The 15,829-nt window shown below is 53.8% G+C and overlaps 6 protein-coding genes across 6 annotated transcripts; 3 read left to right on the top strand and 3 right to left on the bottom strand.

Moving 5' to 3' along the window:
* Positions 1-413: 413 nt before the first annotated feature.
* B0I36DRAFT_320960 (CAS/CSE protein) lies at positions 414-4,088 on the bottom strand. Its single transcript, XM_046153623.1, has 4 exons — positions 3,896-4,088; positions 3,664-3,806; positions 1,546-3,584; positions 414-1,492 (listed from the first exon to the last, which is right to left on the bottom strand). The coding sequence occupies exons 1-4, from the start codon at positions 3,963-3,965 to the stop codon at positions 871-873; spliced, it is 2,874 nt and encodes a 957-aa protein (XP_046014031.1). The 5' UTR covers positions 3,966-4,088; the 3' UTR covers positions 414-870.
* A 994-nt stretch (positions 4,089-5,082) lies between these two features.
* Positions 5,083-9,909, top strand: B0I36DRAFT_240389 (tuberin; the record flags this gene model as incomplete). Its single annotated transcript, XM_046149759.1, has 2 exons — positions 5,083-5,409; positions 5,464-9,909. 2 exons carry the CDS (start codon positions 5,083-5,085, stop codon positions 9,907-9,909), a joined length of 4,773 nt encoding a protein of 1,590 aa, XP_046014030.1.
* A 2,648-nt stretch (positions 9,910-12,557) lies between these two features.
* Positions 12,558-13,098, bottom strand: B0I36DRAFT_106017 (uncharacterized protein). The gene has a single exon (XM_046147798.1). It carries the CDS (start codon positions 12,914-12,916, stop codon positions 12,617-12,619), a length of 300 nt encoding a protein of 99 aa, XP_046014029.1. The 5' UTR covers positions 12,917-13,098; the 3' UTR covers positions 12,558-12,616.
* A 491-nt stretch (positions 13,099-13,589) lies between these two features.
* Positions 13,590-13,923, bottom strand: B0I36DRAFT_320951 (uncharacterized protein). Its single transcript, XM_046153622.1, has one exon. The coding sequence runs from the start codon at positions 13,869-13,871 to the stop codon at positions 13,599-13,601; it is 273 nt and encodes a 90-aa protein (XP_046014028.1). The 5' UTR covers positions 13,872-13,923; the 3' UTR covers positions 13,590-13,598.
* A 45-nt stretch (positions 13,924-13,968) lies between these two features.
* B0I36DRAFT_320950 (uncharacterized protein) lies at positions 13,969-14,437 on the top strand. Its single transcript, XM_046153621.1, has one exon. The coding sequence runs from the start codon at positions 14,059-14,061 to the stop codon at positions 14,389-14,391; it is 333 nt and encodes a 110-aa protein (XP_046014027.1). The 5' UTR covers positions 13,969-14,058; the 3' UTR covers positions 14,392-14,437.
* A 700-nt stretch (positions 14,438-15,137) lies between these two features.
* On the top strand, positions 15,138-15,601 carry B0I36DRAFT_320949 (uncharacterized protein). Its single transcript, XM_046153620.1, has one exon. It carries the CDS (start codon positions 15,149-15,151, stop codon positions 15,314-15,316), a length of 168 nt encoding a protein of 55 aa, XP_046014026.1. The 5' UTR covers positions 15,138-15,148; the 3' UTR covers positions 15,317-15,601.
* The last annotated feature ends 228 nt before the right edge of the window (positions 15,602-15,829 follow it).

Genomic DNA, 15,829 nt, shown 5'->3' with positions numbered 1-15,829 from the left:
CTTGGCCAAAACCCACACGGCACCTGGTTGCATATCCGATGGATGGCCCCTCCCCCGGGGACGACTTGATTTCTCAGCCATCTTCTATGAACCAAGCATCATCGTCTTACATGAAACCAGACACGTAACGTGTAGTGGAGCCAAAAAAACAAAAACAAAAAAAAGACAAAAAACAGAGATGACCCATACACATCCAGAGCGCAAGAGAGATCTGCTGCTTACCTAGGTACGTAGTGGACCAAGGCACAAAATCACATTGTAAGGACGGAAGCAAACGGCTCCTCCTCCTCTCCACACCTGCACGCACGCACATACGCAAACCGCGCTCTCAGCTGCCCTGGTGCGTGCGTGCATGTAGGTTCGGATCAGGTCTGTGGTAGGTGGTGCTGACTACCGAGCTCAGCATCCCCCCCCCCCCCTTAATTCCCTGAAAGCTTCTCGAGAAGAAGAGAGTGAGTGAGACAGAGCGAGAGAGAAGGAAAAGGGGGCGATGAGTAAGACGCGCAGTAGCGTATGACGGACCCTGTAACCTTGCGAGCGGTGATGGTGGGAGACTGGTTTTTCCACGACTAATTAGATCTAAATTGTGTGAGGCTCCGTCCGTGGCTTCAAGTGGCAGGTATCTGATGTAGCGTAGTGGCTTCACGGGACGGACCTGGTTCTTGAGACACGAATGAACCCAACGGGACGAGGGCAAGCTCTGCTTGCTAGAAGCAATTGCATAAGTATCCTCAGCCCAGGGACCCTCGCTTGCTGACTTCTGCCAGAACCCGGTCATCCAACATTTGTGCAACGTCATATGCTCGGCTTGTGTATAAACAAAATTCTCCATTGTCTGCTTATGCTCAACGCTTTTGGTATCAATCAGATCTATCCCATGTATGCCGCCAAGGCCTGCTTGCCCTGGTCATCCAACCGCTCTTGCACATATTTACCCACCGCGCCATTATGCCGGGCATCTGCTTGTGTAATGTACTGACGGACCCATTGCTGCAGGTCCTGAATCTCGGGGAAGTCAAGCCGGCGCTCCTGCTTGCACGTACGTAAGGCGGTGAAGCCGAGACCAAAACCAATGTCGTCGACATCCGCCTCTACAACCTCGTCACCCGTGCCCATGGTCACTGCTGGTGCGTTGGCAAGCATTTTCAGCATAGCCTCGCACGTGAAGCGCCAACCCTTGGCATACTGAACGGCAAAGGCTTGGCTGTCGCCAAGAGTCTTTGCAAACGAGATCACCGCGACGCGACGCTCGTTCGCCACGAGCTGGTCAGACACCGGGAGAATGATCGTCAGGTAGATTGGGACAAAGATCTTCTGCTGAATCTGGTCGGCGGTCTGGATGAAAACATCGGCACCAAGTCCAGACTCCAAGTTGGCAGAACAGATGTGGTAGAAACGGACAAATCGCTGCTTGAAAGAGTCTGATGGCGTAGCGTTGAGCTTCGTGAAAAGGAGAGTGAGAATCTCCTTGAGGTACTGCTTGACCGTGTCACTGTGGAATCTGTTAGCGATAGCTGGTATCATGAGATCATGCGTAGCACTTACGCTGGTAGAGACTTGACAATAGTGTCAAGGAGGTCCATAGCATCGATCTCGGTGCGCTTGTTGCTGACAAGTCGCTGAAAGATACCCAAGATCGGCTCGACCTGGTTCTGTGCAACAATCGACTCCGCTGACCGGGGGATGATAGCCGCAAGTAGGCGGGTGAGAGCTGGCACATTTCCGCGAGTCTCCCACAAGGTGGGCATCAGCAGAGGCGCAATGAGCGCTTGGTAATGTGTCGGCAATGCGCCGGTAGGCTTCTTCTCCAGAAGCTTGGCGAAGACCTGGAAGACGTATGGCATAAACTCGGTGACCTCTTCGGTAAGAATAAGGTTCAAAGGTTGCCACAGACGATCCTCGAGGAGAGAAATCCCCTCCTGTGGAGTGAAGTTGACCACAGCGCCAAGAGCCTCGAAGTGGTAGTAGTAGAATCGTGGGTTGCTGGGGTTCTCCTTGATGATGTTGGTAATGCCAATCAGATGATCGAGCACCATGTCCGCGAAAGGAGCCATGCCGTTGTTCATGACAATCAGGACACGCATGATGCAGCGCATGAGATACTCATTTTCCTGCAGTTTAGCGGCCGACTTCTCCTTCTCGACCAGCGTGAACAGGTGATTCAGAAGGTCTTTCGCGAAAGGCTCAATGTCGCCACGGCCAAACACCTTGGCGCCATCATCCGTACTGAGGAAGAGCAGCCTCTCGACGGCGATGGCAGCATAAGTGTACACAACGTAATCGGATGAGCCCAGGTTTTGGATCAGAGGCTGGAAGGCGGCCTGCCACTGATCCTTGGTCAGATGGCTGCGGAAAGTGTACAGATACTTGATCGCGTCGACCTTCGAGATTGGCTGAACCCCACTGTCTGAGATCAGGTCATTGGCAATGTGCTGCTGGAAAAAGTCCACCACATTGACCAGGGGGTTGACACTCTTTACACCCTGAGCTGCGGTGACAGCACCCTTGGCAGCAACAGCCAGGAAGAGGGCAATAGCAGTATCCTTGTCCTTCCAGTTCGACTTGCCCTGCTCCAGGTAGTGGTTGATGTATTTGCCAGCGACGTTGGTGACCAGGGACTCGAACTTGACCTGTAGCTGTCGGAGAAAGTCTGTGGCCGCCCTCCGCCTGGAGTCGCTGTCGGAGCCTTCGAGATCGCGGCGAATGAACTCGATGGGTTCGTCCTCGAACATTTCAATATCGGACTCCCGCAGGGCCACGTTGGGCAACACAACCTTTTCTACCACCTGACTGAGCACATTCTCGTCTTGGAAAGCGCCGGCGTGCTTCGTGGTACCAGCGATCGCCGTCAGGAAGTGGAGAGCTCTGGAAACTAGGTTATCGTACTTGGTCTCCGGACCGACCGCCGACAGGAGATTCCAGGCGCTTGAAATGAAGGTCTGCGTATATTGGCTGAACTCATCGTCGTACTTGTTGATGTACAGCTCGAGGGCCTCGCAAATGTCGGCCTTGACGTTCTCCAGAACACCCGCCTCGGAGTCGTCGTCCGTCACGAGTAGAGGATTCTCATACGTCAAGTACTTGTGTAAAAGTGCCGAGATCTGTGGGAGGCTGGACTCGAACTGCGGTGGCATGTCCTGGCACGAGAGATCGTAGAAGACCTTGATAAGAAGGCTCATGGTGTCAAAGTATCCCTTCAAGTTCTCCTTGTTGTTCTGATTGGCGTCAATGGCCTGGTCAGTCATGCTCAGAAGACTCAAGAATGGCCCGGCAAATGTGTTGAGAACGTGGTTGATTTCGCGGTAGAGGTCATCGGATCGGTACAGTGGTCTCCATCGCACAAAGATGGAATGGGCGACCTCCAGAACACCATTGTTGACCTTGTAGTTGTCTGCGGAGAATCTCGAGACGAGGTCCCCCACGAGTGTGTCCCATCGCTCCCAGAAGTCGGAGTCGGCAATGATGCTAATGGCCTCGCCCAGCTGTGTCTGAATGGTGGCAGGGCATGCGATCATCAGGCCGATCAGCTCCTGTTTTATCGTGTTGACCTCATCCGTGGGGAGCTTGTATCGTCCTTCGTCGTCCTAAACAAAGCAATGTGGTTTAGCGGCTATTGCATTCTTGTACCCGCCAAGCGCGTATGCGAGCAAGATGGAGACTGACCACATAGTTGTGCCTGATGAAGTTCTTGAAGGCCAGGGACGCCGAAAGTCGGATCTTTTGGGGGAACGAATCGCTAGCGACGATCTTGAGGAGCTGAAGAGAGTACTGCGGCTTCTTCTCTTCTAGCTTGAGAGCGCTCTCGGCTGTGAAGAGAGAGTAGAGTCAGCAGCCTGGCCCAGTACACGCATGGGGGAAAGAATGCGGGCAGCAATGGATCGAGGGGTAGCGGCACCTTTCTTGTGCTTGGACGGGTCGAGGGTGGCGTCCAGCAGCTGGGCGATCTCGCCGAGATCTGACGACATGGTCTCTGCAGCTCGAGGGGAAATGGCAGGATGAACGACGAGGCAGCCGATGATGGTGCAGAGGGGCTGCTTGCGGAAGTTGAGCACCAGCACTGGATGCAGAAGGGCTGTTTGCTTTGTTTGTATGGGGATTGCGGTGACGGGCCAGCTCAAGCTCAAATGCGGGTCGTTTTTTATTGACATTGTGGTCCTGCACGAGCGGGACCGCCGTCGAGGCAACAGGCACAGCTGCGCTGCACTGCACGAGCCCAGGTGGGCGGGCGCCTGGACAGGCACCCATTGCGCTGCCCCGCCGCGCCGTGGGCAACGCAACAGCATGAAGAGGGACAGCTCTTGGAGCTGCCGCCCGCCCGCCTACCTTAGGTGCTGTCCAGCTCAGCGCGCTGGACCCTAGGCTAGGCCTCTCCAGGGCTGGCCTGGCGCGGATTGCATCGGCCTCGGCCCCTCCCAGCTCAAAGAGTGAACCCTCACAAACCGAAGAAAAGTACCTTATCGTTATCGCAAGTCTCTTCCTGCCCAGGCTCGGACGCCGGGTACCCAAGCTCGCCATGCAGATACGTCGAGCGCCGTGTGCCCAGAATCCACCCAAGGTCGGCAGTTGATGGCAAGCTGCCCCAAGGAGGGAGCATCACTGTCCTCATCATCAGAGCGTCTGCAATCTGACCTCCACGACTACCGGTACTGCTCGGCGCACAGCACATCCAAAAGCGTGTCGCCACCCAGAAGGGTACGCCTAGCTGCCACTGGCCTTGGATCGTATCCATTCTCACTGCCTCGCGCGGGTCACCCGTTTCTGACGACTTCGCTCAGAGCGCTTTCGTGATCCTAGAAGAGTCCACCCCAGCGGTTCCGCTTGAGCAGCTCTTGGGCCCGAAGCGCGCAATTCTGCGATTCTGTCGATACTCCCAGATTCCATCCCACGCTCGAATCCACAGGACATCGCCCTGTGCGACAGATACCTCGTCCGAAGTGATCACTTGTCTGCGCTTGCAGCTTGAGAGCCTGTCAATAGCTACGGGCGGCAGAGCCATCAGTCACGGAAGAAGCCCTAAGCAACTTCTATGCCCTTGAGTGCATAGCGGACGTGCGGAAGACTGATGACGAACCCGACCCACCAATGCCTTCATCGCCTGGGGAAGAGGGCGCTTCGCAACAAGATGCCAGGGCTCCCGGCTCTTTTGCCAGCGTTTTCAAAGGCCTGACGGGAGCGACAAAGCTCACAAAACTGCCGGGCGGCGGCCCCGTGCCGCCTGTCCAACCGGCAGAGTTATTTGTGAGTGCCCAGGTTGCTCAGCAACTCAAGGCCTCGGCACCCATCACTCACGGAGTGCCACAGCAGCACGTCCAAGCGCTCAACCAGTTACGCAATGGTGCCACTGTGAGCGAGCGAGTCGCGGCTGCAGCCGCTCTACGTCAGGCAGTCATCGATTACCCTTTGAATCCAGTAAGTATCGTCCCATGCCAAGCAACGGACAGTATACTGACTTGACAACACAAGGTGCTCGACATATGGTATGCCGCCAAGGACCTTGTAGACTCAACCAACTCCGAGGGCACGCGCGCTGCTGGTTGGGAGTTGTTGACGGCGTGTGTCAGGCATCCCTCGTCGACCGGGCTGGAGAGGAAAGAATTTTTCCAGACCATCTCTTCCAATACAAGCCCTCAAGATTTCAAGTTCCAGCTTGCAGCTCTTGCTGAGCTGACTAGGAACGGTCGCAATATATCGGGCTTTGACTACGAGGTGTTCCCACTCCTGTCAACCTGGCTCATGCAGGCATTCAACGCCGTCAAGAGCGCTCGGAGCGCTGCGAAGCGATCTGGACTGCGCTTCAAAGGCAAGACCATATTGTTGCCTGAAGAGGAGAACTTCATAAATCTCTTCGCATCCATCAGAGATCTCATCAAGTTCAACATCAGCGCAGCCAATGAAGAAGCGGTGGAGTCACTCGTTGATTCGCTACTGAAGATCTGCATGACAGCCAGTGTCGAAGACGATCTAAGAGCTTGTATTGACGTGTTGGAGTCAATCGTGACTTACGGCGCGATCCCACAGACCAAACACAAGAACTGCGTGCATGTGCTGAGCTCAATCCATTCTCTGGTGCCGTCACTCGAGAAGGCGTCGTGGCACACGTTCCGTGTGTTGTGCCGTTCCCACAACGGGGCCGCAACTGTTAGACAGTTGATTGAAGTGCTTAGCACCACGCCCGAAAGAGAAGAGAAGCAGGAGACAAAGAAGCAAAACGTACGAGAACTCCGGGGCGCGCTTTCCATCCTCCAGAAGCTGGTTGCGAAAAGTTCTGAAAAGGGCTACCCGGCGATACCGTTCACGTTACTAGTCGATGGCTTGAGTAAGGCTGTCGACTCTACGTCGAGCTGGCGTGTCCAGCTTGACGTCCTGCGCCTGCTCAACGTCTTATTCGAAGACGAAGGGACGCAAGTAAATACGATCCTGAGCGACGAGGACTGGGCCCCATTGCTCCAGGTCGCCGTCGCCTGCGCAGGCATCGCTATTGGACAGAACAGTACCAGAGAAGAGGTCGTCAAATCTCCAAATGCACGCGAGGAATTTCTCACGCCAGAAATCACCATCACCGATGAGGTTCTCAAGTTGGTCTCTCGCATCGAGATGCTCATCAACACATCGGTCACGCCCTTACTTCAGCGGGAGGACTGTATCGACTTTCTTGCTAAGCTGCATCAGTTACTTCCCGACTCGGCAGCGCTGGCAGTGCTAGACTACTACAAGGAATTCCGGTGCTGTTTCCCATCAGACGCGGACTGGGAGACGAAGCTTGAGAGCGTTTTGCACGACTTTTTCTCCGACAAGGGCCGATCGACAGAAGTCCGGTCCAGAGCTCTGCAGATTGTCACGGAGCTTTACGACATGATTGAGCTAATAGACGATCACATTGAGCCCGGCTTCGTGCCGGAACTCATCCGACGACTCTTGGTCGGAGTCTCGGAGGAAACAGACGTATTACTTCTTGAAGAGTTGATGGCCTTCTCTTGTGCTGTTGCCACCACGGCCAACTACGAATTGTTCCGCACCATCGTGGACACTCTTCGAGGCGTTATTGGCGGAGAGCGATTGCGCACACCAATGGAGCCTGAGACCACGAGCTCCGCTTCGAGCTCGACTCAGGACACCACGCGAGGACTTCAGTCAACAACACCGTCGAATGTGGTTGCGAAGGGCTATGTCAGACTGTTCGTAAATGTCATGGGACATGATTCCGCCAAGGCTATCCACCTATTCGAGACGCTCGTGGTTATGTCGAAGCTGGAAACGTGTGAAGTCGACGCCCGGCTGACTGCCATGAAAATGCTATTCCGACTGAGAGCAGACTGGGCCAACCGCATTTTCCTTCTCTACGACACTGAGTCGATCCCAATGGCTGCCAAGCTTGTGCGGACTGAAGCTGCCTTAGTGCGGAAGCAGGCAGAAGAAGCTGCTCAAGGCAGCAGGCACAGCAAGACGGACGGTGTAGGGCCAGTAAGACCGAGTCGTGGGACATCCTTCTCGCAACTGCATTCCTCAGATCGATTACAAGCAACAGCAAGATCTTCCAGCGGAGTGCGACCACTTCAGGCGCACAATCAACCAATGTGGATTTTACCCGACCCCGAAGCACTACCCCCAAACACCTCACAGCTGGCAAGCCCAGTCCTCTTCTCCACCTCACCAGAACCAGGTACCGCGTCCGAGGATCAAGCGGCTGCTACCGACGTATGTGTGCTACGGACTAGTCTATGGCTGGAAGCTGTCTTGGAGCTCTTGAAAGAAGGGTCTGACTGGGAGGTGTACAGCTTCATGCTTGTGCATCTTCCCTCCCAGCTCAGCAACCATGCACTGTTCAAAATGGCAATTCCACAGATGCAGGAACTTCGACGACTCGTCTGTGAGCAGTTGCGAAACAACAGCCTGCCAGAACCGCCTAGTACACATGGACTCCGGCGTGCTGACGTTGCTATTTGTTACTTTCAATCCCTGACCATGATCCTCAGCTATCACCACCATTTTCAGAAGGCTGAGGAAGATGACATTGTTCGGACCTTCGTGCAAGGCATCGCGCACTGGGAGCGGAGCGCTAAGATTTGCATCCATGCTCTTTCAATCTGCTGCCACGAGCTGCCCTCCTCGACGAGTAAAATGCTCGTCACCATGCTGTCGAAGATGTCCCAAATCATTACACAGCCATACGTCGCAATGCATATCCTTGAATTCCTGACGTGTCTCAGTCGGCTGCCGCAGCTATACGCGAACTTTCACCAGGAGGAATTCCGGATCGTGTTCGGCATATGCTTCAGATATCTGCAATACGCACGCGAGAAGAGACAAGTCCACAAACCGTACACGCAGGCCGAGACACAAGCCTCAGAAGCCGGCCATCCAGACATTCGGCCGATTCCGAATGCAACCGATGACCTACCTCAGTATGTGTATGCTCTTGCATACCATGTCATCGTGTACTGGTTTCTGGCGTTGAAGCTGCCGGACCGTGCAGCTCATGTCGGCTGGATAGCGAAGAATCTTTTCATGGATGCGGACGGATCTCAGGCGTCCGATGAGCAAGCACAAACTACCATCGACTTCATGCAGCGAGTCACGTATGCAGACGTCGTGGAATCTGCAGCCGATCCGCTCTTCACTTCCGAGCGGTTCGGGCCGATCAACAAGAGGCGTTGGCTCGTTGGCAATAGTATCGTCACCATTGAGCAAGCAACGGCGTCAGGCTGGGCGCAAATCACAAAACGACATCCGTCCGGTACCTCCTCGTATATGATCCGCGAAAACTACCAACAGCCACCTCCTCACCAGAAAGGCCTGGGCGATCTCGGGAGAGACGAAGACGCGGCGCTTGCCAATGATATCCTTCCAAACCACCTTCTCGTGTCACTTCTGACGTCCCTGCCGCAAGGGCATGATCACACTCGCCCGATTCCACTGCCGGATGATGATGCGGTGCAGCGCGCGATTCGCATGTTTGATCACAACTCTACTGTCGATGGGCACAAAGTTGGCGTTATATACATTGGGGAGAATCAGACTCACGAGACGGAGATACTGGCAAATGTGTCCGGCAGTAGCGACTATGTGGAGTTCCTGAATCGTCTAGGTACACTGACGAAGTTGAAAGGGGCTTCCTTCAATACGCAGGGGCTGGATCGGCAGTACGGTACTGATGGCGAGTACACATTCTGTTGGAGGGATCGTGTCACCGAGATGGTGTTCCATGTGACTACGCAAATGCCGACAAACATCGAGCACGATCCAGGATGCACCCTCAAGAAACGACATATCGGCAATGACTTTGTCAACATCATCTTCAATGACTCTGGGTCCCCCTTCAAGTTCGACACGTTTCCTTCTGATTTCAACTATGTCAACATCGTCATCACGCCTGAGTCGAGGGGTTCCTTTGTGGCAACCCGGCAGCAGGCAGCCAGTGGGGTCCAGCAGACGTCGTTTTACAAGGTCCAAGTTATGAGCAAGCCTGGTTTCCCGGAGATATCACCAGCATCGGACACCAAGATTGTCAGCCTCAAAGCCTTGCCCGCATTCATCCGACTGCTGGCTCTCAATGCGTCTGTTTTCTGCTTGGTGTGGTCCACACGCGACAGTGGTGGTGACAACATTTCGCCGTGGCGGAATCGTTTACGGGAAATTATACGTCTCCGGGAGAAGTTTGGTCTCAAGTCAGCCACGGCACAGCCTCAGCACGACACTCTGCGAGTGGGCAATGCAATGCGAGACAGCTTTAGCACCCTGCGCCGGTCGTCCGTAGCGACGTTCTTCTCAAACAACAGCGAACAGCCGCCTCAGCATGTATCCCAACGATCGTCTTTGGCGTCTACGACCAACTCTGACACTGCCGAGCTCAACAACGCCAGCGCTGTGGAATCGGTTGTGGACAGCGTCGATTTTTCCAAGTGGGCATAACTAACTACATCGCCGTGGATAATCCATAGCCTGGCTTTGGCGCTCTACGGTCATGCATGACATTCGGCATTATTGCATACTTCGAAGCTTCGTTTTCATTATTTATCAGGAAAGTCAGGTTGGTGTTCCGACTCTTAGGCGTCTCAAAAAAGCATGGCAAGCGGTGCGGCAGCGATCAATGTAAGGCTCTGGCCTCGGCCGGCTTTCCATGGCGGCTGTGATTACGCGAAGGCGTTTGGATGGTTCTTTTTGGTGGCGATAATGGGACTTATGGGTAATGAGAATGAGGAATGACGACTGATTGATTGTGATTCACTTTTGACGAATCTCTGCGCAACGTACTGATGACCGTCACTAGCAAGGTCGAGGTATCGGGATGCTTGACTTGCAGCAATGCATGATTTGACGAGGTGGCGTGTGCACGTGAACTCGATGCGAACTCCGCCCGCGCCAGCACATGTTGAGAATGTCCAAAACCGGTCTGCATGGTTCATGTCGGGCCGCGCAACGGCACCTGATGGATGTGCGCCGACTGGCGTCGTCATCTTCGAGAATGTGTGCTGAACATTCCCCGTACCCACCACCTCTGACAGGTCCCACTTGTTCGCAGATGTAACCCTCCCTCAGAACTCACCGAATGTGTTCTTGGCCCCCATCCGCCCTCTCTTCCAATGTGGCTGCCATACATGATGGTTGTTGCCTTTGGGGGCGGCGATTGACCGGTCCTTGATGGAGGGAGGTGGTAGTACAACGAGCCTCTCTCCAAAGTACAGGGCCTGCCTCGAGATATGTGGCCCTGGCCAGAGTCTCAGGCGCCCGTGGCATGGCTAGCGCGGGTTCCATTTTCTTCCTCTTCTTCTTCCTCTTCTCCTCCTTTTAGAGACAGACTATGGCAGATACCGGCAACATCAAGAACCATCGCAGACGCTCTTTCACACTCTCTCCGTCAAGAATCTCGGCTCTCAGTGATACACGGCAGCGCCTCGGCCGTGCTAGACCGGTCGGCTCAAGTAGGGCACCAACAGCCCAGCCTTACCAGCTCAGCCACCAGCACCTGACCATTTTATGCCCAAGGCCAACAACAAGACCGCTTCATGCATAATTCTGTTCGCTGGTTACTTGGTCCGCACACCATCTCGAAGCTCGCTTGAGCCGGTATTGGCTCGAAGGTGCAACCAACAACGGCGCGCTTGGCGGCTCGGGCCCTCCCAGCGGCCGGCATAAATGGCGTGCCAGTGAGGCTGTCGAAGAAGATATGCAGCCCGGCCATGCCACAACAACGCTGGACGGTGATCTGGGAGGAGCCCTTCACATCAACGGCCACGACACCGACCGTATCAGCGTGAATGTCCGCCCACATTGGCATGCAACCATTTTACATTGTCAATCTAGCGGTGTAAATATCTGTGTGGCATGATGGGTTGTTGCTGTCGTCCAAGGCAGAGGGAGCGGCGGCCAAAGTGCCGTGTCTTGCGAGTATAAAACTGCCAAAGGATGGCCGTGTCCCGTCTTGAGGGTGCAGACAGTGCCATCAGGTTCCCAGCCAGCAATCAGACGACAGTGTACAACATGGCGACACAGGCTGAGTTCCAAGACCGCGCAGGCTCTGTGAGCGGCGCTGAAGTAGGCCACTCCTTCATCCTGTGTTTGGTCCACACGTTGGGCGACGATACTAACTAGCCCGGCTCAGACCCCCTTCGAGGGCGTACACATTGATATGGCATACCCAGAAAGTACGGCCACCGACCTTGATGCAGTGCGGGACTCAAGTGCCGAGTTCCATGCAAAAGATGGACTGGTCAACGATACCCTGCACCTCGACCCGGAACTATTCATGACGAACAAGAAGATACGTATGAGCCCCACTTTCTTTCAAGAACGTGATCCGAACGTAACACAGCTGACAAGTAACTAGTTGAAAACGCACAAGAGGGATGGGACCGTGCGATTGCATCCCAGGCGAACGAGACGAATGACTTGATCTATCGGTTATTCCTACACGAACGTAAAGTGGCCTATGTTCATTCCTGCGCCCAGATCCACAATAATCGAAGGACTCGTGAGGCAATTGAGAACAACATAGCGAAGTTCAGGGCTTTGGTCCAGTCCTATCCTGCCCGAATGAGATCCCAGCTCAAAGATTTGGCGGCCGGTGACCCTTCTTCCCCTCCCAATATGCGTGAAGGAGCAGAGGAGGACGGAGCCGAAATCAAGCTTCGGGCTCTGCAGCAGTCGCTCTCCGATCTGGAGCAGCAGAGACTCGATTGTCTCGAGGAAGGGACAGCACTCCTCGACAAGAACGGTATGGCCTGATGATCCACAGAGCGGTGGCAACTGCTGACACTAGTGACAGACAAGCTCGTGGAAACAATCGAGAAATATCGATCTTGGACAAAAGTTACCCACAAGGTCTGGAAAAATACAGTGGAGAGTATGCTTGACCGAGGGCGGCTCAACCCTGCAGACAATGCTTGGCTCTTTTATATAGATGACTTCGTCACGAATCCTCGGGGCAAGTCATTATTCGGTCTCGATTTCATCATGGATGACAAGAATTATCTCACTGTACGTCGGTGTCTATGAGATGGCATTCTGTCAACAACCATTGCCTGCGTGCTTGTTCCACAAGTCTGCCATGAAGCGGCTGGGTTGGACGGACCCTACCATCCCCCCTCCCCCTTCTTCCCCCGTGATAAAGATGAAGTGACTAACGTGGAAGGCAGCTGGCGCTCCATTTTCTTTGCCGGAGGAGATCCGACGACGACGACAACGACAACGGCAAAGAGTTGAGACTATCACCATCGAATCTGCACAGGACATGGACCGCCTTGGTAGTCATTGGTTTCGGGTTGCTCTTGACGATCCCAGCCGCAGCCATCCTTATTCCCAATCTTTCAGGAGCCCAGTCACTGGGTGTGGTGATCTTTGGGGGCACCGTCGTTGTCATTTGTGGCGCACATCTTGACTTGTCGCTAGAAGGGCTCTTCGTCTTGTTCTGCGGATACATGGCAGTGCTGATGCCTCTTGTCGGAGGCGCGATTACGGTTCAGAACGACGTGGTGGCGCCACAGGACATGTGCAGCTGTGGGCCATGATATCTCGATGAGCTCCTTTCACTACGATATAGTTCTCCGTTCACCACGAAACTTGATAGAGTCGCGACTTACACACATCTCTATTTCTTGCTGTTCTAAATAATTTATTTACTCGAGCACGTATCTTCCGGAATTCCTCTCCAAGAAATTATGCAGCGATTGTGAAGTCTCTTCTTTCAATTACGCAATTACGCAATTTATGTTTCTGGGACTTGGTTGGTGCATATGCCGTTTCCTAAACCTAATATCCAAGATGAACTTTTGGGGGGTTCTGCTTTGAACAAACCCAGGTCGAGGAGCTGTCCCTCATTGCGGCCAACAGTGTTTCCCTGCGCGAAGACTCTGCAGACTTTTGATCTATACAGTGCGGCCTGCTCTAGGGCTCGCAATTATAGCTCAAAGGAGCCCCATGGTTAAAGAATGCCCGTTCAAAATGGCACTGACGACAGCAGGTGCTTGAAATTGCCTTTCGAGGTGCACCACGGCAGGGAGAACAGAATTCATCACTCTGTCAAATGCAAGCCGCACCTTTGCGTGGTATCACTCGCATGCTGTGTGCACTGCCAAATGCCTCCTTATCATCAACGGCGGAAGTCATCTTGCGCAATTCGTTTTAATCCATGTTGCCGTTTGCATATTGTGAACAACACCACCCGGCATCACGAACCACACGCTGTCAGATTTCGGGGTCCTTGGACAAGGGGGTGTCCCAGCAGCTCGCCGATCAGACTTGACAACTTTTCCCCCAATGAGCAAAGGATCTTGCTGAAGAAACCTTGGGGTTTTTCCTGGCTTGAGCGGGCGCGCCAATCCGCATACATTCCAGAGGAGAAAGGGTCCTTTGCTCGCCGCAATCCATGCCCGCATGCATACAGAATATGCGCGGACCGGGGGTTGGCATTGCAGCGTATCCTACCTGCCTGCCTGGCCCCTCGCTTGGAGGAAACCCTCGATCGAGAGAACTGCTGCAGGTCGCCAATGCAGCGAGACCCTTCACGATGAATTCGGTCGCTGACTGCCAGGTCAGAAGCTGCAGGAGGAGGAGAGGAGGATCATGGACCCCCGCGCGGGATGGCGAGGAAGGCGAGTTCTTTGTGTCTGGACCCTTGCCTCTTCCAACACGCTCCCGGGCACCTCAACAACCGTGCGCCAATTGGACAAGGGGATCATGTACTTCCCGGCAGGGATTGCACCATTCTGGATAAAATGGAAGAACTTGGCCTGCATGATGATGATGATGATGGTGGTGGTGGTGGAAGAGGCCAATCTCGATCGCAGCCGATTCAATTGGGCAGCTTTGCACTTTGGGACAATTGTTTCTCGCGTCAACTGGATGCCAGGCGTCCAGTTCTCACGACACACGGACAATGCGACAATAAGCCAGTAGACGTATGTCGACTCATCCCACAAAATACTAGAATGCCCGCTGTGGGAGATTTATGCAAACTGGAAGGAATATCGTGACTCGAAGTGTACGCATCGTCACGAAGTACCTCGCTGATCAACATTTCCCGTATCTCCGCGGAACATCACCTTCTCTCCCCGACAGCCTGGCCCCGGAGGCTCATATGACAACTTTTGCCACTGACGCACTTGGTGTAACGAGCCCATCCAACCACCAGGAATTCTGCACCTCCCTGACCAAACATGCTGTGCTTTGATATGCGGTTTGAAGAGTGTCTGTGACACTGTCTCTGGTCTGTCGATGGCGGTACATTTGCAATTTGTATGTCCATCATGATCTAGGACCGGATCGCGAGGTGATCCACGGTAGAGAAAGTATTCGATTGATTAAGGCATCCGCGCTTGTAGGTACGACTGAGATACCTCGCCTTCAGATACTTCATCTGTGTGAGCAAAATCTTACATGGGATCGTCATGCGAGCCGTTGGTGCTCACCAATTGTTGCCTGAAGGAGGAAGTTGGTCGTGATTGCTCATTCTAGACTCAACTGGAGACATGAATGGTGGTATTGTCTGGCTTGATGCCTCTCGGATCAATCATTCTGGTCCTCTCTATACAGGAGGTTTCTGTTGTCTGGGGTTCTTTTTTTCTCTTATGGTACAACATGCGGGACTGAATTTAACTCAGAATTTTGTTATGCCTTCATTTCATTACATATTTTCGCAGGCCCTCTGACAGCCATGAGAAGCCTTCACGCTGTAATTCATATGCAGGGCGGTATCTACTCTGGTCAAACTGTGGCATGGTTCATGTCCCTCGAGCTTAGAGTGGCGAGCAATTGCCATGGTTTGATGTGCGAAATGGCGACAGTCATAGTGTTGTGGGCAGATCATTGCGTTTGCACATAATATTCCAACCATCGCGTTCAGCATCAGCTTCCACTCATCAACGGCCGACGCTCGCCCAAGCATCTGATTTATCTGATTGACTAAGATCAACCTCGGCATTGTTGGAGAATAGTGTACGCTGCTGGCGGACCTAAGGTTCGCGCAAGCCCTCTCGGCTCTGTTTTGTGGCACAGCCTCATCTCCACGTCCAGTGTCGATCGACTAATGCGCAGACGAACTTGTTATTCATAAAGAAGAGGAACCGCCAGCAGGCTATTTACGGCTTTGTGGACGGAAACGCAAACGGCTTCAGTCTCCAACTGTCGGCCAGCTTCATTGTTGAGGCTTCGTCTCCACAGCCAGAACTCGTACCTCACTAGTAACTGGTGGGATTAATGATCTACCTGCCACGCCGCTTAGCGGAATGCTAAAAAGAGGCTGCGATGCTACGTTGCGCCCGAAGTGCATTTCGAACCAGTAACAGAAGTCAGCACATCCCCATTGTGGATGCACTAAATCCAGGCTTAGCGGCAG

This window comes from Microdochium trichocladiopsis (genome assembly GCF_020744255.1).
Source record: "Microdochium trichocladiopsis strain MPI-CAGE-CH-0230 chromosome Unknown B0I36scaffold_4, whole genome shotgun sequence".
In the NCBI taxonomy this organism is placed as follows: Eukaryota; Fungi; Ascomycota; class Sordariomycetes; order Xylariales; family Microdochiaceae; genus Microdochium; species Microdochium trichocladiopsis.
Note: the sequence above shows the minus strand (reverse complement) of the source record. Positions and strands in the feature narration are given on the sequence as shown.

What these genes read in the sequence shown, in the direction of transcription:
- B0I36DRAFT_320960 (XM_046153623.1), bottom strand. Translation starts at nt 3,965, where the DNA reads ATGTCGTCAGATCTCGGCGAGATCGCCCAGCTGCTGGACGCCACCCTC. An exon ending in TCATCAGGCACAACTATGTG is followed by an intron (nt 3,585 to 3,663) that starts GTCAGTCTCCAT and finishes TGCTTTGTTTAG; the next exon opens with GACGACGAAGGACGATACAA. An exon ending in ATTGTCAAGTCTCTACCAGC is followed by an intron (nt 1,493 to 1,545) that starts GTAAGTGCTACG and finishes CAGATTCCACAG; the next exon opens with TGACACGGTCAAGCAGTACC.
- B0I36DRAFT_106017 (XM_046147798.1), bottom strand. Translation starts at nt 12,916, where the DNA reads ATGTATCCGCAGAACAAGACGAAGAGCCCTTCTAGCGACAAGTCAAGA.
- B0I36DRAFT_320951 (XM_046153622.1), bottom strand. Translation starts at nt 13,871, where the DNA reads ATGCGGGCATGGATTGCGGCGAGCAAAGGACCCTTTCTCCTCTGGAAT.
- B0I36DRAFT_320950 (XM_046153621.1), top strand. Translation starts at nt 14,059, where the DNA reads ATGGACCCCCGCGCGGGATGGCGAGGAAGGCGAGTTCTTTGTGTCTGG.
- B0I36DRAFT_320949 (XM_046153620.1), top strand. Translation starts at nt 15,149, where the DNA reads ATGAGAAGCCTTCACGCTGTAATTCATATGCAGGGCGGTATCTACTCT.